Source organism: Embiotoca jacksoni, unplaced genomic scaffold (genome assembly GCF_022577435.1).
Source record: "Embiotoca jacksoni isolate LCO1_2020_lvr unplaced genomic scaffold, fEmbJac1.0.p SCAF_14, whole genome shotgun sequence".
Taxonomy (NCBI): domain Eukaryota; kingdom Metazoa; phylum Chordata; class Actinopteri; family Embiotocidae; genus Embiotoca; species Embiotoca jacksoni.
This window is the reverse complement of record NW_027185274.1, coordinates 1,483,005-1,502,179: the sequence shown is the minus strand read 5'-3', so window position 1 is coordinate 1,502,179 and position 19,175 is coordinate 1,483,005. Positions and strand designations below refer to the sequence as shown.

Genomic DNA, 19,175 nt, shown 5'->3' with positions numbered 1-19,175 from the left:
GAGGCAGTGAGAGGTTGGATCCACTGTATTTCTGCCGACAGTTACCTCACAATAGAGCCTCTTATCTGAGGTGCACAAAACATGACTCTCTATCTGAATGAGCGGTTGTGACAGACAGTGCATTCAGAAAGTATTCAGAGCACTTCACTTTGTTACAGCCTTATTCCAAGATGGATTAAATTCATTTTTTTCCTCAAAATTCTACACACAATATCTCATAATGACAAAGTGAAAAAAGTTTGTTTAAAATTTTTGCAAATCTATTAAAGATAAAGAACGAAAATATAACACGTACAAAAGTATTCACAGCCTTTGCTCAATACTTTGTTGAAGCACCTTTGGCAGAAATTACAGCCTCAAGTCTTTTTGAGTATGATGCTATAAGCTTGGCACCTATTTTTGGGCAGTTTCTCCCGTTCTTCTTTGCAGGACCTCTCAAGCTCCATCAGGTTGGATGGGGAGCATCGGTGCAGACATTTTCAGATCTCTCCAGAGATGTTCAATCGGGTTCAAGTCTGGGCTCTGCCTGGGCCTCTCAAAGACATTCACAGAGTTGTCCCGAAGCCATTCCTTTGTTATCTCTGCTGTGTGCTTCGGGTCGTTGTCCTGTTGGAAGATGAACCTTCGCCCCAGTCTGAGGTCCAGAGCGCTCTGGAGAAGGTTTTCATCAAGGATGTCTCTGTACATTGCTGCATTCATCTTTCCCTCCATCCTGACTCGTCTCCCAGTTTCTGACACTGAAAAACATCCCCACAGCATGATGCTGCCACCACCATGCTTCACCGTAGAGATGGTATTGGCCAGGTGATGAGCGGTGCCTGGTTTCCTTCAGACATGACGCTTGGCATTCAGGCCAAAGAGTTCAATCTTTGTTTCATCAGACCAGAGAATTTAGTTTCTCATGGTCTGACAGTCCTTCAGGTGCCTTTTGGTAAAACTCCAGGTGGGCTGTCATGTGCCTTTTACTGAGGAGTGGCTTCCATCTGGCCACTCTACCATACAGGCCTGCTTGGTGGAGTGCTGCAGAGATGGTTGTCCTTCTGGAAGGTTCTCCTCTCTTCACAGAGCAACGTTGGAGCTCTGTCAGAGTGACCATCGGGTTCTTGGTCACCTCCCTGACTAAGGCCCTTCTCCCCCGATCGCTCAGTTTGGCCGGGCGGCCGACTCTAGGAAGAGTCCTGGTGGTTCAAACTTCTTCCATTTACGGATGATGGAGGCCACTGTGCTCATTGGGACCTTCAATGCTGCAGACATTTTTCTGTACCTTTCCCCAGATCTGAGCCTAGATACAATCCTGTCTCGGAGGTCTACAGACAATTCTTTGGACTTCATGGCTTGGTTTGTGCTTTGACATGAACTGTCAACTGTGGGACCTTATATAGACGGTGTGTGTCTTTCCAAATCATGTCCAATCAACTGAATTTACCACAGGTGGACTCCAATCAAGTTTTAGAAACATCTCAAGAATGATCAGTGGAAACAGGATGCACCTGAGCTCAATTTTGAGTGTCATGGCAAAGGCTGTGAATAATATGTACATGTGATTTTTCTGTTCTTTATTTTTAATAGATTTGCAAAACTTTCAAAAAAACTTTTTTCACATTGTCATTATGGGGTATTATGTGTAGAATTTTGAGGGAAAAAAATTGTTTTATCCATTTTGAAAAAGTGAAGCGCTGTGAATACTTTACGGATGCACTGTACTTCAAGAGACGTCACTGACTCCAATCCCACCCCTCGCTCTGTGGTTTCATGTCATCGTGTGCTATCAGGAGCCGCATTTATGCAGAGTCACTATCGAACTAATCACTGCAGCATCTGATTACACTGATTAGGCCTATTTCAACCAGAGGAGGACGAGGAGGGAGGGAAATCAGCTGCTGGAGTGTTCGTGCACAAGAAAATCAAGAACACACATTTCTCTTCCTGACTCTGGTTGGACACCACGACATCATCCTCTGATGACATATCATCTCTGTTGTTCCCTCTCATTCAGGTGACCCACATAAATATCTCCCGAGTGTACGTTTCCAAGTGGCTGAATCACAGATTGACTTGTGAAGCTTTTCTCGGTTTAGTTCTTTTGGATATTTTCACGACTACCCGTGGTGTTACCGTAACACGCACTTAAAATCCTAGCTGCAGCTAGCTGGACCGGTTTGGTTTTAACACATGACACGGTGCTAAAATCTTAAAAATACATGACTCCATCGATATCTTTTTTCAGCAGATAACTTACCACAAATTTGAGCTAGCTAAGCAGTTTAGTGTTTTTATGTGTTGTATTTATTCAGTTTGATCTCTAAAAAGCAATAAAACGGACTCAACCTCCTCTCTGTTGCTAGGGTCGTTGCTAAGGGTCGGACTACTTCCTGGAGTAGTTAACATTGCATACGTTGCATTTGCTTCTACTGACACTTGTTAGTCACACCCCATGTATTGCCATGGAAACGGAGATCACACTAACAAAATGTTTTGTATTTTGAGGGCGAATTGCCCCACAATATCAATACATTTTGATTACATATTTTATTTAGACGGTAACTTGTTGTATAAATGCAATATGACACTCGCTTTAACATCATTATTGGCACCTCAGTGATGCATTCAGGACCGAGGTGCTTCACTTTTTTAGACCTGGAAACGACGAGCATTTTTATATAAAGTCTATGGTTGTGTTTCTGTCATCTTGTTTTGATGCCCTCCAGTGGTAAACAGTTATTCACTGCATCTTTCAGAGAAGCATATGCTGAGCTGCCCTCGCCACTGGAGGACCCACGTCTACTCTCCGTCAACAGCAGGAAGCGTTTTTTTAACCGTTGAAACGTAAACTTCTGACGTGGTCGCAAACCGTTGATTTCATCTTTTAGCTTTAATGACGTGAAGGAGAAACCCAACTATGACCAAAGCAGATGACTCCCATTCAGTCACGAGTCAACAAAATACTCTGAGATCAACCGAGAGTTGCTCTGCACAAAGTGTCTTTATCTGTGTCAGGCAGCAGCTCAGTGGGTAATGCCATTATTCACACAGCTACAAGGGGTCATTGGTCCGCTGGTAATAAACATGAGTCACAGACAGACGACGGTGTTGTATTGTGGAGGAGGCCGAGCTGGAGATGGAAATGGCATCCGTCCGACTTTATCTGATTCAAATGTACTTATGCATTCATATTCAGCCATGCCAATGCATTTCAAGTATGACGGGTGAGACTGTATGTCACCGTTCGACACTGGGCTTTACATCATGGATACAGACAGAAAAGGTTACATTTGAATTTCTCTGCTTCGCCACAATGCTTTTATATGATTGTGCTGCATAATGAGAGAAGAATGATGGCGCTTTCTTAACAAGCACGTGTTTTGCAGATGAGAGTAGACGGTCCAGAGCTTTTTGCTGTTTTCTCTCATTTAGAAGCGAGAAGGAAGGATTTAAGACATGTTCTCCATTACATCATCACATTTAAAAGTCCACAGTTTCCTTTAAGCCCTGTGAGAGCAGATCATTAAACTGTATCAAAAGCATAATCCGTCTGAATCACCTTTTCTACTGGGTCTTACATCGCCTCCTGCTCTCACAGCATTGCCGGTGGTTCTGTAATAATCTCATATATTTTTAGAAATGGGTTTTACATGGTTTCCTGTGTTCTACGCTGCGTGCTATGAACACAGAGTTATTGTGAAGCCAGCAACAGCCTCTGGGTTACTATAAGGCTCAGTGATGAGGAGACGGAAGTGTTCAATTTGGGACCCGGTATGGAGGGCAGAGAGAATGAGTCAGAGGCCCAGTCGGGGGAAAGAAAAAGGAAAGGATTAGGATTAAAATGAAGGAAGAGTCCGAGTGCTTTTGAAGTGCTGAGAAACTTTGAAACTCCATTGTCTCCTGATTGTAGGAGACAATGTAGGCTGCATTAATACTTCAGGACTGAAGTTAATGTTCCCATCCCAACTAAGAACTGGAAGTGGGCATGCCTTTGGGTACAGGCACCAAGAACCAAGTGGTCCGGTTTAGAAAGAGTTTGGGTTAAATGTGACACGGTTTGCAAGTTGGTTAGGTTTAGCCATCAAAAGTACTTGGTAAAGGTCAGACACCAAAAATATTTGGTTAGTAAAAGATCATTGTTTCAATTAAAGTAAGTCATTTTAGATAAGTAATGTTATATAAGACATGTAAGGTATGTTCTGTTATGTGAGAAATTTACAATACTTAAAAGAAATCCACGTTGATTTTGGCTTTCTCACAGACTTAAACAGCCAGCCCGGGGCAAACCAGAACCTAATGTCACTGTGAATATGAGCCAGGCTGCGTGCCATCGGGAATCCTGTACCGGCCGTAGACCGCCAGCAGCTCCATGAGTTGCTTAGTGTTGATTCGGTACTCACTGTGAGCATTTGGTATTTTTATTCTGGTCACTGAGAGTTCAAAAATGCTAACACTGCGATAGTCACTGCCACCAGTCGTCCAATCACAGCGAAGGAGGGGCGGGACAAGCACGGTTAGCCACCGACACTTGTCACTGATTGGTCCGGCCTTCAGAGTGGCTGTGCAAATGCTGATACGAGCTGAGTTACCAGACTGTATTCCGCAGCACAATTATACAGGCCAATTACATCCAAAAAATTAATCATGCTGCACTGACACTATATTAAACACAGGACATTTAGGAATAGAGAGGAGAGCGTTAGATAATATGGGGAACGGAGAAAGACGAAAGGAAGCCAGAGCCGTGGTCCTGCTTTGAAAATAAATGAAACTCTAAAACTGTCACTGATATCATTTTAAACAGAAAAACATACATGATGTCTTGATATTTACTGTGCAACACTGGTGTTTGACTTTAGAAAATGTTCCATTTACCTAAATGTTACCAGGAAACAGAAAGAGCACGGGCTTTTTAATTATGGAAGATTTAAAAAAGCTTTAATAAAAAAAGAAATTGAAGTAGAAAACAATTCCCATGCTCTTCCTTTTCATGCACTTTGTGTTTTGTCTTTTTTTTTTCCTTGCCACGTTCAGTTCAAATTACAACATATACCTGCGCAGCACCGAACGGCAGACAAAGTAAGCGACTACCTGGCGAACATAGCGCGGCATTTGGCAGCTAAAGAGCCAGCTTTCTCCCTCAGGAGCTGGTGGCAACCCTTGTTTTAGCAGCGCTGAATTACAAGTAGGTCTTTTCAAAGCTTCCACTTCCTCCGCCGAGCTTTCATCAACACATAACCCTAAAAAAAACATCAGCCCTCCTCAACAGTCAGAGACTTCAACAGCTGATCAGGGCATAAAAAGCTTCTAAGAAAAGCAGCGTTGATTGAGTGTGAAAGGATGCAAGCTGGCAAATCGATGACTTCTCACAGGCATGAAGATGTGTCAGAAACTTCCAAAGATTAATTTCCAATGATTTCCTGCTTCTCTGTCTGACAGGGTTTGAGTTAAATCATGAAGGTCATTAATACCTTATCCTGCTGCTGAGAAGCAGCTTCAGGACATCAAAATATCAAACGTTTGCTAAGAACTGACTATTGCCAGCTTTAGATAAAATCACTGGTGTGTTCATTTTTTACTGCCTTTTAAATTCTTCATGTTTGTCCCTCCGACAAACACGCGGAAATGTAAATGTATACACGGGCGAGTATCCTCCAGGCCTGGTTTTTCCTGCCGGTGAGACAAATGAGGGAAATGAAGAGCACGGAGAGGCAGACAACCTGAGTCTCCACTCAACTCGTCTCTCTGCTGGCTGTCAGCGTGCAGGTGGGAGGCAGCCAATAAATCTGCTGGTGAGGCAGCGACAGCCAGCAGGCGGCAGACACACCGGCAGACAGACGGGTACACAGACGTAGGAAGACAGGGCACAAAAGGTTGGACTGTCTGAGGTAAACAGCGTGCGTGTGTGTGCGTGTGCGTGTGTGTGCGTGTGCGTGTGTGTGTGTGTGTGTGCGTGTGTGTGTGTGTGTGTGTGTCGATGTGCGAGCATGTGCCAAGAGTTTCCATGGCAAATGTCGTCAAGCAAAATCTCAGCAAGACCTCATTATCTTCCTTCCAACATCATGAAAAGTACACGAACCCTTTTGATAAAAAAGACACACGGCTGTGAGAGGAGGCAGGCCGAGAGACAGACGGGTAGACGGAGAGACAGACAGCACGGATGATAGACAGGCAGTTGTTTATATGCTGGTTAGTCAGCATCTTGCCCGGTGAAGCTTTTTTGGCTCGCCGCACCTAAAAGCCATTGGATGTCGTATGAGATCTCATCCTTCTGCTGTTCACTTCAAACTGTTGTAAGCCCGGTGGGCAGAAGTGAAGGACACCCCTGCTGATGTGTTTATGAGTTCAGAGACGGCTGCTGTTGTGCGAGACATCAAATTTTGTGTCGAGTTTTTTTGGGGGGAAAAGAAAGAAGTTGGCACATAGGGGAGGTGGGTATTAATGATTGTGTTGTTGTGAGTGTAACGCTGGTAAACTCTGTAGCATTAACTATAGATGAAAACGTTCTAATGGGCTGTGGTTTAGCACCGCTTCTTTTTTAATCTTCCTCGTTCACTCCACAACTGAACGATTTCCCGGAACATTGCCTCATCACTTTACCACATATCACTCCGCCCAACGCAAGTCAAGATCAACATCACAGCCAAGGTGCACCCCATTATATAGTTCCCAAATCAATGACACAGAACAATCACAAAATAAATCCCAACAAAAATAAATCTCATCTTACATGAGCGAGGAACTTTTTTCTAGTCTATCTGTTCCCGATCTCAAAATGTTATGTACGCTTTCTGAAGGGTCTAAACTCTATGCTGCTGTGATTAGTTGTAAAATGTACGTCAATCAACTGGTCCATAACCCATAATCCATCCATCCATCCATCCATCCATCCAATCTACCTATCTATCTATCTATCTATCTATCTATCTATCTATCTATCTATCTATCTATCTATCTATCTATCTATCTATCTATCTATCTATCTATCTATCTATCTATCTATCTATCTATCTATCTATCACGCATCCATCCATCCATCCATCCATCCATCCATCCATCCATCCATCCATCCATCCATCCACTCACCCATCCATCTATTCATCTATTCATCCATGCATCCAACCACCCACCCACCCATCCATCCATCCATCCATCCATCCATCCATCCATCCATCCATCCATCCATCCATCCATCCATCCATCCATCCATCCATCCATCCATCCATCCATCCAACCACCCGTCCACCCATCCGTCCATCCAACCACCCACCCGTCCATCCATCCGTCCATCCATCCATCCATCCATCATCCATCCACCCGTCCGTCCATCCATCCATCCATCCATCCATCCATCCATCCATCCATCCATCCACCCACCCATCCATCCATCTATCCATCCATCTATTCATCCATGCATCCAACCACCCACCCGTCCGTCCATCCATCCACCCACCGTATCACTGAAGTGCCAATAATGACGTTAAAGCAAACCCTCTGTAATATTGCTATTATACAACAACTTACCAACTTAGTAGACCCTTAGCAACGACCTAGCAACAGACGATTTCTAGTCCGTTTTATTACTTTTTAGAGATCCTTTGTCAAACAGAATAAATACAGAACATAGAAATACTAAATTGCTTAGCTCACTCAGTGTTGTTGTAAGTAAGATATCCGCTGAAAAAAGATATCGATGGACTCATGTGTTTTTAATATTTTAGCACCGTGTCATGTGTTAAAACCAAACCGGTTAAGTGTGGTGTTACAGTACGGGTGCTCAGAGTGACAAAAATGGACCAAAAGAGACCAGATTTTGCCAAATATGTCAAATTTAAACAGGCCTACAACAAGTAAAAACAACATTATATTTAATATTATATGAAAATCAACTCCAAATATATATTCCCATGGAGAAGGCGGAGTGATATTTCTAGTGATGAGCATTGTGTGATGTCACACTGATTTGAGCACGTTCCAAATGTACAGTTGACCAATCAGATCTCTGGGTCGGAACCACTTGTTGTGTAACCTGCTTTATGCTGGAGTCTGGCCCAGCTGACTGGGCGAAGGCGGGGTACACCCTGGACAAGTCACCAGTCCATCATTAAGTCAGACAATAATTCAGGCTCACATTTACAACTCCAGCAAATGTAGAATCACCAATCAACACAAATATCACATTTGGGAGAAAAGTCACTCATTCAAACTCCACACAGCCGACTACTATGTTCGAACACACAACCTTCGTGCTGTGAGGCGACGGTGATAACCACTTCACCATCGCGTGGTGTGACAATAGATAATGTTGTTTTCAATTTGGATTTTGAGCTTTGGATGTTTTTCGGTAAACCTTTCAGTTGGAAAAGCAACATGACTAGTTAAAGACTGTAGCTTTTGTTATAATATTAAATCACGATGTACCAGATGTTTTCTTTTGGGGCTGAAACTGTTACAACCTGTTGAACCTGACAGATACAGTTTGCCTCAGAAACTGTGCGCATCGTAGCCATAACTCAAGTCACCAGTGACTGAGTACAGATAAGTCAGGAACTGGAATAACTTAAAGTCACAATGGTTGCACAATGAGATCGCAGGAGCAAAGGGTGATGGGGCGGGAATCAAACAGATCGTAAACAAATCTCCAATTTAACACAGGAAGTCTGGACTCATTTTTTTTTTATTTGCTTACATTTTCTCAGAGGTTTGGCTAATTTATTATCAAAGCCCAAACTTAAAAAACAAGTAAACAGAATGATCTGGCCATCTGTAATCTGGTAATCAATTCTGTATGTATAACGGCGATGTTTGTTGAGAGTGTTGATGCTTCCTTAAGTGCTGTTGAGTTTCTCTGTCTTCTGAGTACGACTTCAATCAAACACAGTTGACGAGCGAGTGAATTTCTTTTATGTCTTGTTCTCATGTGGCTAAAAAAGTAGCTGTGCCCTGAGAATACAATCTGTCACATTATTTACTTCACAGTTTTCTCTGCAGGGATCCTCAAAGTCGGGCCGTGAAGGAGAGAGGAGAGCAGGTCTGCTGGCTGCTCCGCACATCCAGCTGCCTCATTTCAAACCTCTGAGAGGACTTATTGAAGACATTGAAAGGAGCTGTTGTGAAGCACCCAGACAACGAACAGTGAGCCTTGTTAATTCACAACCACAACTACTCTCGTTGAATAGACAAGAACAAACTGCCAGCCGTGATTTACATTTTATATATGGTCTTTCCTAAAGAGCGGCGAGGACTATTTGAACTACTAAAGAGTCTTTTTCCTGTTTTTCTCAGGAAAAAAACAACAACCTTCAATCAAATTCTAAACCAAGAGCTGCCAGACACAGCTGGATCTGATCACGGACCTCAGTGATGTAAGACCTGAAACTGGGAGTCTAAAAGCTTTTTTGAGTCTTGTGTTTGTTTTGCAGAAGACAGAAATAGTTCTCAGAGGATGACCGGCTTTTCAAAGTATTCCTCGAATGATAAAACAAATGTTGGCTTTAGGAGTTATCGCCATAAAAGTAACAAAAAGATTGAGTCATTTCTCTTTTCTTGTTTGTGCATATTTATCTTTCCTCAGAGTCCTGAGCCATGACGTTGTCAGCTGAGTCACTGTGTTTAATATTAGGTGGAGATCAACTCAATTACGCAGGACAGTATACAGTATACAAAATATCATAGACTGTATTTAAAAGTGTTTGTAGTTTACAGGTCTGAAAAGTGAAGCCATTGCAGAGTTGCCTTAAACTACAATACCACTGAGGGCCAGTAGAGGTTGGCTCCAAAAGGCTCTGGCTCAATAGACTCCCATTCAGCTTTTCTCATGAAATACAAAGTCGATACATTTTTTTCCACAAGTCGTAATGCTAACATTTTCTAAAGTGACTCCTTCCTATTAGTTTTCTGGTGATCCATCTGAAAATAATCCCATCAATATTTAGATATTAGGCCTCAACAAGCAGTCTGTTTGGAATCAGAGGTGTGATGTGACGTTAAGTGCCGTGCAATTTTAATGTGACTCACAAGTGACAAAAATCTCAGTTTTTAATGACTATAGCGGCGGGGAAAGTGGTGTTTTCAATTGAAATCGCGTGATAATTTTGGTGAATTGTGGCACTTTTGGCAGTCCATACTTGGCATCTGAGTAAAAGGGGAGATTCAGTCTGACTAACTTTACTGCTTTAAGGCTTAAAGGTGGAACAAAAAGGGGGTATTGTTGCCCGCTCAAGCTGTTTAACTGCTTATAGCCATTTGAATTGAAACGATTTAAAAAGCAATTTCAAGTGCCCGACCACAAAGATATAAATCTACAGTATTGAAACTGTCAGTTGGGACTAACGTTTTGTAGAAATAGGATTGAGTTTACAGGATTAAAATTGAGAAGCAATAAAAAACATAGGTTCCACAAGAAATTCAAATAATGAAAAAAATGCAATGTACAACTGCAAAAAAAGGAATTATATTAGCATTATAAATTATGAGATCAATAACTAAATAATAATAAAGAATAATTATGAGATCAGCTGTGTTGTTTTGTGTCTTTAGGAGCTTTTGCCATCACTGAGTAAATATTTTCATCATGCTAAACATTATAGAAAGTATTATATGTGAACTATCCCTTTATTTGTGGACACCTGTGATTAGCACAAAGCTCAACGCAGCAGAGTGGCTCCTGAGACTCAGTACTTCACTGTAAAGCAGCAGGAACACAGAGCTGGAGACTGGTACTACATGGAGGGATCACACTCAGAGACTCAGGTGTTTTTCACTTCCATAAGGATTAATCCTTGTAACTAGTCATGAGGTCTGCACTAATGTGTGTGTGTGTGTGTGTGTGTGTGTGTGTGTGTGTGTGTGTGTGTGTGTGTGTGTGTGTGTGTGTGTGTGTGAGGGGGGGGGAAGGGGGGGGGGAGTAAGCTAGCAAAAGACACATTTGCAGTCAGATTAAATTTCCTCTCAAGACCTTTGCAACAGCAAGATGCATTCCCATGTGTCAATATTGCTTTAATGTGGGTCTAATTAAAAATCTCTCTTAAACCTGTCTGCCATTTCAGCTTTATGACAAAATTAAAGCTGAAGAAGGAACTCATCATTCATCTGTAACACTTTATTTGAAGAGGTGAGCATAAGACTGACATGACCATAACATGACCTCTAAAGGAGTCCTTGGCAAAGTTTATGACTGTAGTCATAAACAATAAGTTTCATCCAGTCAAGTATTTAATTTATTCATTTGTAAAGCTGAGCTGTCACTGTTTGAGATGTCTTTATGTTATTAACCAAGCCGACATCCATCCATCATCCCAGCTCAGGGACAACATGAAAACTCCTCACAAAAAGGCTTCAGGCGACCAGCAGGACTGAACCGTGAAGCGTCTAGCAGCGAGGCGACAGTGCTAATCACTGCAACACCGATCCACACCCCAACACCACATAACCTGTCATTTTCATTAAAAAAAACCTGCAGAAAAACTAGCCTCCCTGTCAAAGTGGGGTTCTTAGTGTTAAGTGGGAGATGGTGGATTTGCTTTACTTGCTAAAATGAAACTGTGATGTTTGTTAAAAGAGAGAAATAGACAAGGAGCACTTTCAACATGATACAATGAAGCAGTGTTTTAGATAAAAGTGACCAACAGCTCCAGCAGTTTGTATTTTGTCTGTTTGGAGTGACCTCTGTTTCTAAAATCCTACACGATTCAAATAAGGGACAAATATGACTTTAACAGTACAGTTAATTGACCTCAGCTTCCCAAACATACAGACCGAACACAGATGATATTATATTACAAACTCTTTATCGTCTTCCACAAAGAGTCTTGTGTCACAGATTGTATCTTTTTTTTTTTTTTAAATAGAGTTCTGCTGCCTCTTCTGATTAATTAAAACAAATCTGAAGTGATGAATAAAGCAGGGAGATATCACACTCTGAGGGATAAGGGATTAAAAAGGATATATACAAATGTTCCTGTGGAGCTACAACTTAGAGCGACTGCGCTGTTTGCACGACTCCAAAGGCATTTAATAGATGTATCTGACAGGAAAATATGAATTAAGATGTCATGCTCTTTGTTTGTTCAGACACAAACCACAAAGTCTTTATGTCTGTGATCAGAGCTAAGAGACTGGGAAACTATGGAAAAATCCAGTTTCCAGATGATGGCTAAATTAAATTATTTCTATCATACAGTTGGAGAGAGTCCCGAACGCTGTTTTAGACAAGTGGGAAAACAAGAAAGGACACAGTGAAATAAGACATTGATATAATTCTTAGAATTGTTTTCTGCCTGGCAATGATATACAACGAACACAGAGGCTTTTTATGCCTGGGCTCTATTAAAAAAAATACCAAAAAAGAAGAAAAAAGTTCCAGAAAGGCTGGAGCACCAAAAACCAGCAGCTGGTTTACTGCTGAAGTTCTTACTGCGTGCAGGTGAAGCATGTCGCCACCTGCTCCAGATGGGATTCAAATCACTGACGACTGCAGGAAATATTAAAATTCTCCCACAGATATAAATACTTTGGACACATTTGAAATGGCTTCGGTATAAAAAAATATTGTGTCAGGTGTGATGTTATAACCAAAAAAAAGAGCCACACTAGAGACTGCGAGGGGAAAGAAAAACCCATAAAAGTGTCACAAACAGTTGAGACCATCAGTGGATGGAGGTTTTACAGGTTTTCATCGGCAGAGCAACATCTTTCCTCCCTTTTGTTGACTCCGAGGGGCTGACGTGATTACCATGGCGATATTTGTGAGCCCATGTGTGTGTGTGTGTGTGCGTGTGTGCGTAGGGAAGTCGTTAATGTCGAACGGATGATTCTGGCTCATCTGTCGCCCCGAGACTCAAAGTAAATGGGGCCTGACTCTCCTCGGGCTAATCAGTCTGACTGGAGTTCACGACAACCTGAGGTGCCGACTACATCGCTGCGTTCATTCAATTTCATCCAACAGTCCAGAATTACTTCAGATAATTACCAAACTCATTTTCATTTCTATCTTCAGCTGCCATTTTGTTCCGTTAAAGGTGACGCACTGTTTCAACAGCAACTTCCTGAGAGCTCACGTTTTCATGAAAGCAAAGCAACACAATTTATTTTTGACTCACTCTTCTCAGGTGCGATCTTAGGGCCCGTATTGAATTGTGATTTCTCCCTCTCTTACACTCCCGCATTGGTGTGCAAACTGTTTTGCCGAGGAGGTGACACCTGGTGTTCAAGCTAATAGCCGAGGAGGAGATATTTTCATTTCCTCCTGATCCTCCACGCTCACAGCAGCGGGAATCCTTTCTCCAAATGCGTCCTGCTACGATGTCATTTTTCTACCATCTGCTCCCAGCGGGATGCATTTCATAGCGAGTCTGGATGTTTCCGAGCTGGATTTAGGTTGTGCATCATCACCCGGGGATCAGGTTTACACCGGAGGCTGACGTCCGGGGAACAGACAAAATGTTTTCTTCTTCTCAGGATGAAAATAAATGATACAAATGATGGATATAAAAATCTTTGTATTGTAACTTTTTGTTATGTCGACGATACTGTTGATATATTTAAAGGCTGTAAATTGCAAGGTCTACAATTTAACAAATGTATTTGCTTGAATTTGAATTTTCTCCAGATATCAGGAAACATGGACCGTTACACACAGTGAGGTCCAGTTTACAGTCTTAGAGCACACTGAAAATATGTCTTATTTTCACGTAAACCTGGAAATAATAAGAAAGTTTGAGGATTTTGACATATTTAAATCACAATAATTTCTGACAAAAAACTGTTTATTACTTACCTTACTATTAATTACTATCAAAGGTCTAAAATTATTCCTCTTCCTTGTCAACAACATAGGTTTTTAAATAGCTGTTTTTTTTTCCACACAGACTCTATCGATGGTACTCCATCACTCCAAACAGAGTTTGATTTGTAAAAGCAGCAGAGCAGTGGAGTTTAATGAATTCCCTTGATGTAACGCCAAATCTTTCCTCCGGTCGTACTGTTATGTGGATAGATGATCCTCACCAGCACTTTACTGGCAATGGTAGGGTAAGAGGATAATTAATTAATTCTCATTCGGGGGTTCTTGTTGTAGACTTGTAATGAAATATAAAACAATTTTGTTTGCTTGCTAATGTTCCACATGATAATAAACACAACATCTTTCAAGTGTCTCTAAATACTGCGTTGGAGAAATAAGAGAAGAACAATTCTAACCAATGAAACCAGGTAAAACTTTTACATCCCAAGTGCTTGAAACAGAACATGATAATTGAGGCACTGAGATTTGAGAAGAGTTTCTGGCTTTGGGAACTGAATAATTCTTGAACGGCTGTACAGGCGCGTAGCTGCACAAGTTTATGCATTATTTGTTTACACTTGCTTTTAATGGCTGATTTGCATATTGTATAACACTGCTGGACTCATATATGAAATCAAGGCAGGATCTCCACTTTCAGTTAGCTGCAGACCCTTAAAATGAGGTTTCTACTTAATGCAGAGAAAGCTAACCGCTGCAATGCAAAGTGAATTGAAAACTCACAACTAAAACTACAAACACAGACTCAACGTTCAGGTCTCTGTTTGGGTTTGATAGTCCCGCTGAAATCCAAAGAAAATAGCACAAATAAAAATACAATTTAGGTAAGAGTGTGTGCATAAATACAGGAACTATCTGACACCAAGAAGGAAAGAGAAAGGCAAAGAGAAACGGTGAAGGTGACACAGAGAGGACAGATTTCCTCTCCAACCGGGTGTATGAGACAGTGAGAAAATAAAGAGACAGACGCATGCGTGGATTTTTCCATGGCATTCAAAGGGGCAGCAGATGATGACACACTGGTGACACACTGAGATGTTAACGAAAACAGAGACACATACTGTACCACAGGCACACACACACACACACACACACACACACACACACACACACACACACACACACACACACACACAGACACTGGCACTCACCAGGCCTGAGGTTTCCTCTTCAGCAGGCCCTGTCTCCTCCACTGAGAGTGAGGGCTGAGATGGTAGGTCAGCTGACGACAAACTTTCTCCATCGCCCCGAGAGAGTCTCCCTCCTTATTGGACACACAGAGAGAGAGAAAGACACACACACACGATCAGCTCCATTAGAGAGGTCTGCCAGGTGAAGACAGGAACCCTCCTGTTGTCCATGTTGGACATCTTTAGCTCTGCGGTCTCAGGAGTGAAAACAGCCAGTTGCGGATTCAAATGTCCAACAGAACCAATCTGGAACCTGATTTTCCACCAACGACTGACGTCTGTATTGTCGATCTTGTAACCAAGATATCTTTTTGATAGCATATCTGATTAGCACGCTCGCTAACAAGTCTCTGTTTTCACACATTAATTCAGACCGGGGTTTGTTTTTCTTTTATTTCCATTAAAGCAAAGAAACTGTATGTCGCAATTCAGCCCATGAATTCTGTGTAGACACATTTTGCTGATTGCTGTGACGTCATGTGTTCAGAAATATGGATTTTGGCAAAGAATCTCACATCGAAATGTATTATGGCTGCACCAAAAGAGCGGTGAACATGTGCCTAAATAATGTGATGGTGCATCTAAATGAAGAAGTTTGGTGGACCAATAAAAAGCAGTAGACAAAAGGCCGGTTGCATATCTGTAGATGATTACAGCTTCTAGATAAACAACAGGTTACACTCACTGCAGGAAGTTACATTTCACACAGTTGGAAACAAGTTTGACATCTGGGACTATTCATTTATAGGTATAAAATGATCTTGCAGAGTGCAGTGTTGGGAAGGTCACTTGAAGTATAACAGTGTGTTTAGACCGAAAACAACGCAAATTATTCCTGCAGAGTTATTACATGAAAAGTCAACACAAAGATGCAAATGTCCACGAATTTGTGTCAGCGTGAGTTCAAAATATTTAACTTGAGCGGCCGTACTGGTGTGAGTAACGGGAGGTCGGAAAACAACATAACAGATTACCAGTTACCCTGTTAAAACTAATGCAACTCATTTAATTACGTCATCAAAGTAACAACAACGTATTACATTTGGTTACTTTTCAAACAAATGTTTTAAACTGGGCTATAAAGCTGAAAAGTCCCCAAAAAACGAAAAGTAAAATTCGTCAGTGTAAACCTCACAACAGAACTCACCACTGATTACTGTCAAAGTTTAATATGAAGTCCTTCAATATCACTGAAATTAATATTGAAGTGTAATGATTTTAAAGTACAGCCACCAAAACGCATCTGAGTTGTGTTTAATTCAATTTATTCACATTTGAGGTGTGAAGCATAAAGCTAACGCGTCAACAAGTGTTTACATGTTAGGAGAGGCATTCTGGGGAACATCAAACTAATGATTTATAAACATAAAATCTTCGTAGATGACCATTTGTCTGTGATCCATCACTGAAGCCATACGCTACGGTCACCTGTCAATCATGCAGAATGAAACTGAGAAAAGACAGAGCAGTGAAATGGTACAGCAGAGACAGAGTGGACAGCATATAATTAAAGGATATGAGCACCAGTGGAGCAAAGAATAAGCAAACACACCTTCTGCCAACATGAGGTTTGTGATATGACAGGACACACCCACACACCCACTCACACACACACACACACACACACACACACACACACACACACACACACACACACACACACACACACACACACACACAGAGTCTGGGGAATTGAACTGCACACAGTGTGTTGATTGGCTTTCCGTAGTCTCTCTCCATTGGCTACCTGCTGCGCTACATTACATTTATTTTGTGCCATTAACTCTAAGTGTCTGAATTGCACATTCCCGCACCATTTAGTGCCCTCAAACACAATACAATGGAAAAGAAAAATGTGACGTACGACGCATGTTTACGGCTTTCCCACGATGACACGATGCTCCCCGTGCAGCTACGACGAGTGACGTTGTAAAATGACATCTGTTGGTTGTGACGCAAAAAAAAAGACGAATCACAAATCTGAAACGTCTCGGTACAAAGCTTGCCCCTGGAAAAGGGGAAACAATTTCAGACACAACAACCGAATTACTGAGCCACTGCGTCATCGCTACCCATCTGCCTCAATGTCACCATATAACTGCAAATACATTTCTTCAGGTGGTGAGTCACGTTTGTGGGTCCCCTGCTGTGCCGTCTCAAACAGATGGTGAGGGGGAAGAAGTGATATCAACAAAGACATTCAGTGTTTCCTAAACTGTCAGGTGAGGAGAGACTGGGTGTATTTCTGACTTGTTGGGTAAAATAATGAGGGGCAGAAGTTGGACTGACGGCGGAAAAGCTATTTTCTATCAGACAGCATTTCTGAAAGTCAAAGAATTTCTGCCCGGCGGGGGAGCAGAGAAACGAATTTCTCATTTTTCAAATTAAATGAAGCGTTAATGATTCCCAGAGAAACACTGTGAAGATGTTCCATCAAATGGATCTGTGTGGTCAGACAGTAACAAACAACTTGAGGACAATCATTTTCATCTTGCTTGTCTAAATAGCCTACTTCTTTGCTCTGATGACCTATCTATCTATCTATCTATCTATCTATCTATCTATCTATCTATCTATCTATCTGTCTATCTATCTATCTATCTATCTATCTATCTATCTATCTATCTATCTATCTATCTATCTATCTGTCTATCTGTCTATCTATCTATCTGTCTATCTATCTATCTATCTATCTATCTATCTATCTATCTATCTATCTATCTATCTATCTGAATATCCATCCATCCATCCATCCATCCATCCATCCATCCATCCATCCATCCATCCATCCATCCATCCATCATCCATCCATCCATCCATCCATCCATCATCCATCCATCCATCCATCCATCCATCCATCATCTGTCCGTCCGTCCGTCCGTCCGTCCGTCCGTCCGTCCGTCCGTCCGTCCGTCCGTCCGTCCGTCCATCCATCCATCCATCCATCCATCCATCCATCCATCCATCCATCTATCTATCTATCTATCTATCTATCTATCTATCTATCTATCTATCTATCTATCTATCTATCTATCTATCTATCTATCTATCTTTGGCTGCAGCAGCTAAGAATACGACAGAAAACCCGAATAAGCGTCCAAAGTTTCTGGATACTATCTATAAAAAAATAACCTCAGCTTTCAGAAGAAGTATTGAGGTAAAAAAAAAAAAAGCAATCAATGGTGAGCACAAACACAGATAGTCATTAGTGTCATGTTCCCTCGTTGAAGAGTCCTTCGATGTGTTGGTATTTGTCAAATATTTGGAGAACGCTCTGTAGCTATTATGTGTTATTTGAATTACTCTCACTGCCAGAAGGGGTCAACTAAAGTTGTGCACGGCAGGTTTAAAGCTGCACTAATCAATATTTTCACTGTATCACTTCATCAAGTGACATAAACTGTTTAAAGTGAACAAGTCATTTGGAGAAGCAAAGAGAATCGCCAACAAACTCTGTGGCTCTCAGTTCTACGGAGCATTTTAGTGTCATTCAGCTCATTGTTTTGGTTTTCTGTCACAGCTTTCATCAGCATCGTTCATGTTTACAGTTCGTGCCGAGAACCAAACAGCAGACAGTCCAAGTTAGCAACTAATTGCAAAGTGAAGCGTTCAGCAGCAGCCGGGTTATTGTAGTATTAAATGTTTTGGATGAGCTTAACGGTTTTTATTATTTGCATTTTTTTCTGTGCTTTCGATCCAAAGATTGTTAAAGGATTGTTTTCTGCAGTATCAGCCCAGTGGACAGCAGTTAGTACAGCAGGCTCGAGCCCTCATAAATAAATAAACCTTCTACGTCCATCCTCCCAGCTGTCTGTTCACCAGTTACAACCTACAACACAAACTGAGGACTTGCTGTCCATTACTCTGCACACTATTCATTTTTAATAGCACCCTGTAATTACAGTTACACGTATACTTTTCTGTATTTTTTCTGATGAAGTTGCCTAAATCAGATATTTTTTGTGTTTGTTTTCTTTTAAAAGAAAACGCAGTATACAATATATAGATATTGTATCGGACACATTTGAAATCCACTGGACCTATTACTGGTATTTTACAACAAATACTGGAGTCCTCATTTGTGCTGCTTCCTGTGTGGCCTCGGCTGAGATCTATTGATGTTTTGTATACTGACACTGTTGGTAATGTCCAGTAAGAGTGGTCTCATCATGTCAATAAAGCTGCATGAATTGAATTGTGCT

General features: G+C 41.5%; 1 protein-coding gene across 1 annotated transcript in view; it reads right to left on the bottom strand.

Annotated features, from left to right (window-relative positions):
* Positions 1-19,175, bottom strand: part of lrrc75a (leucine rich repeat containing 75A) — a 59,586-nt gene that overhangs the window by 15,481 nt on the left and 24,930 nt on the right. The window contains exon 3 of the mRNA XM_069147412.1: positions 14,935-15,047. Within this exon, the coding sequence (XP_069003513.1) occupies positions 14,935-15,047 (113 nt within the window). The remainder of the gene's footprint in view (positions 1-14,934; positions 15,048-19,175) is intronic.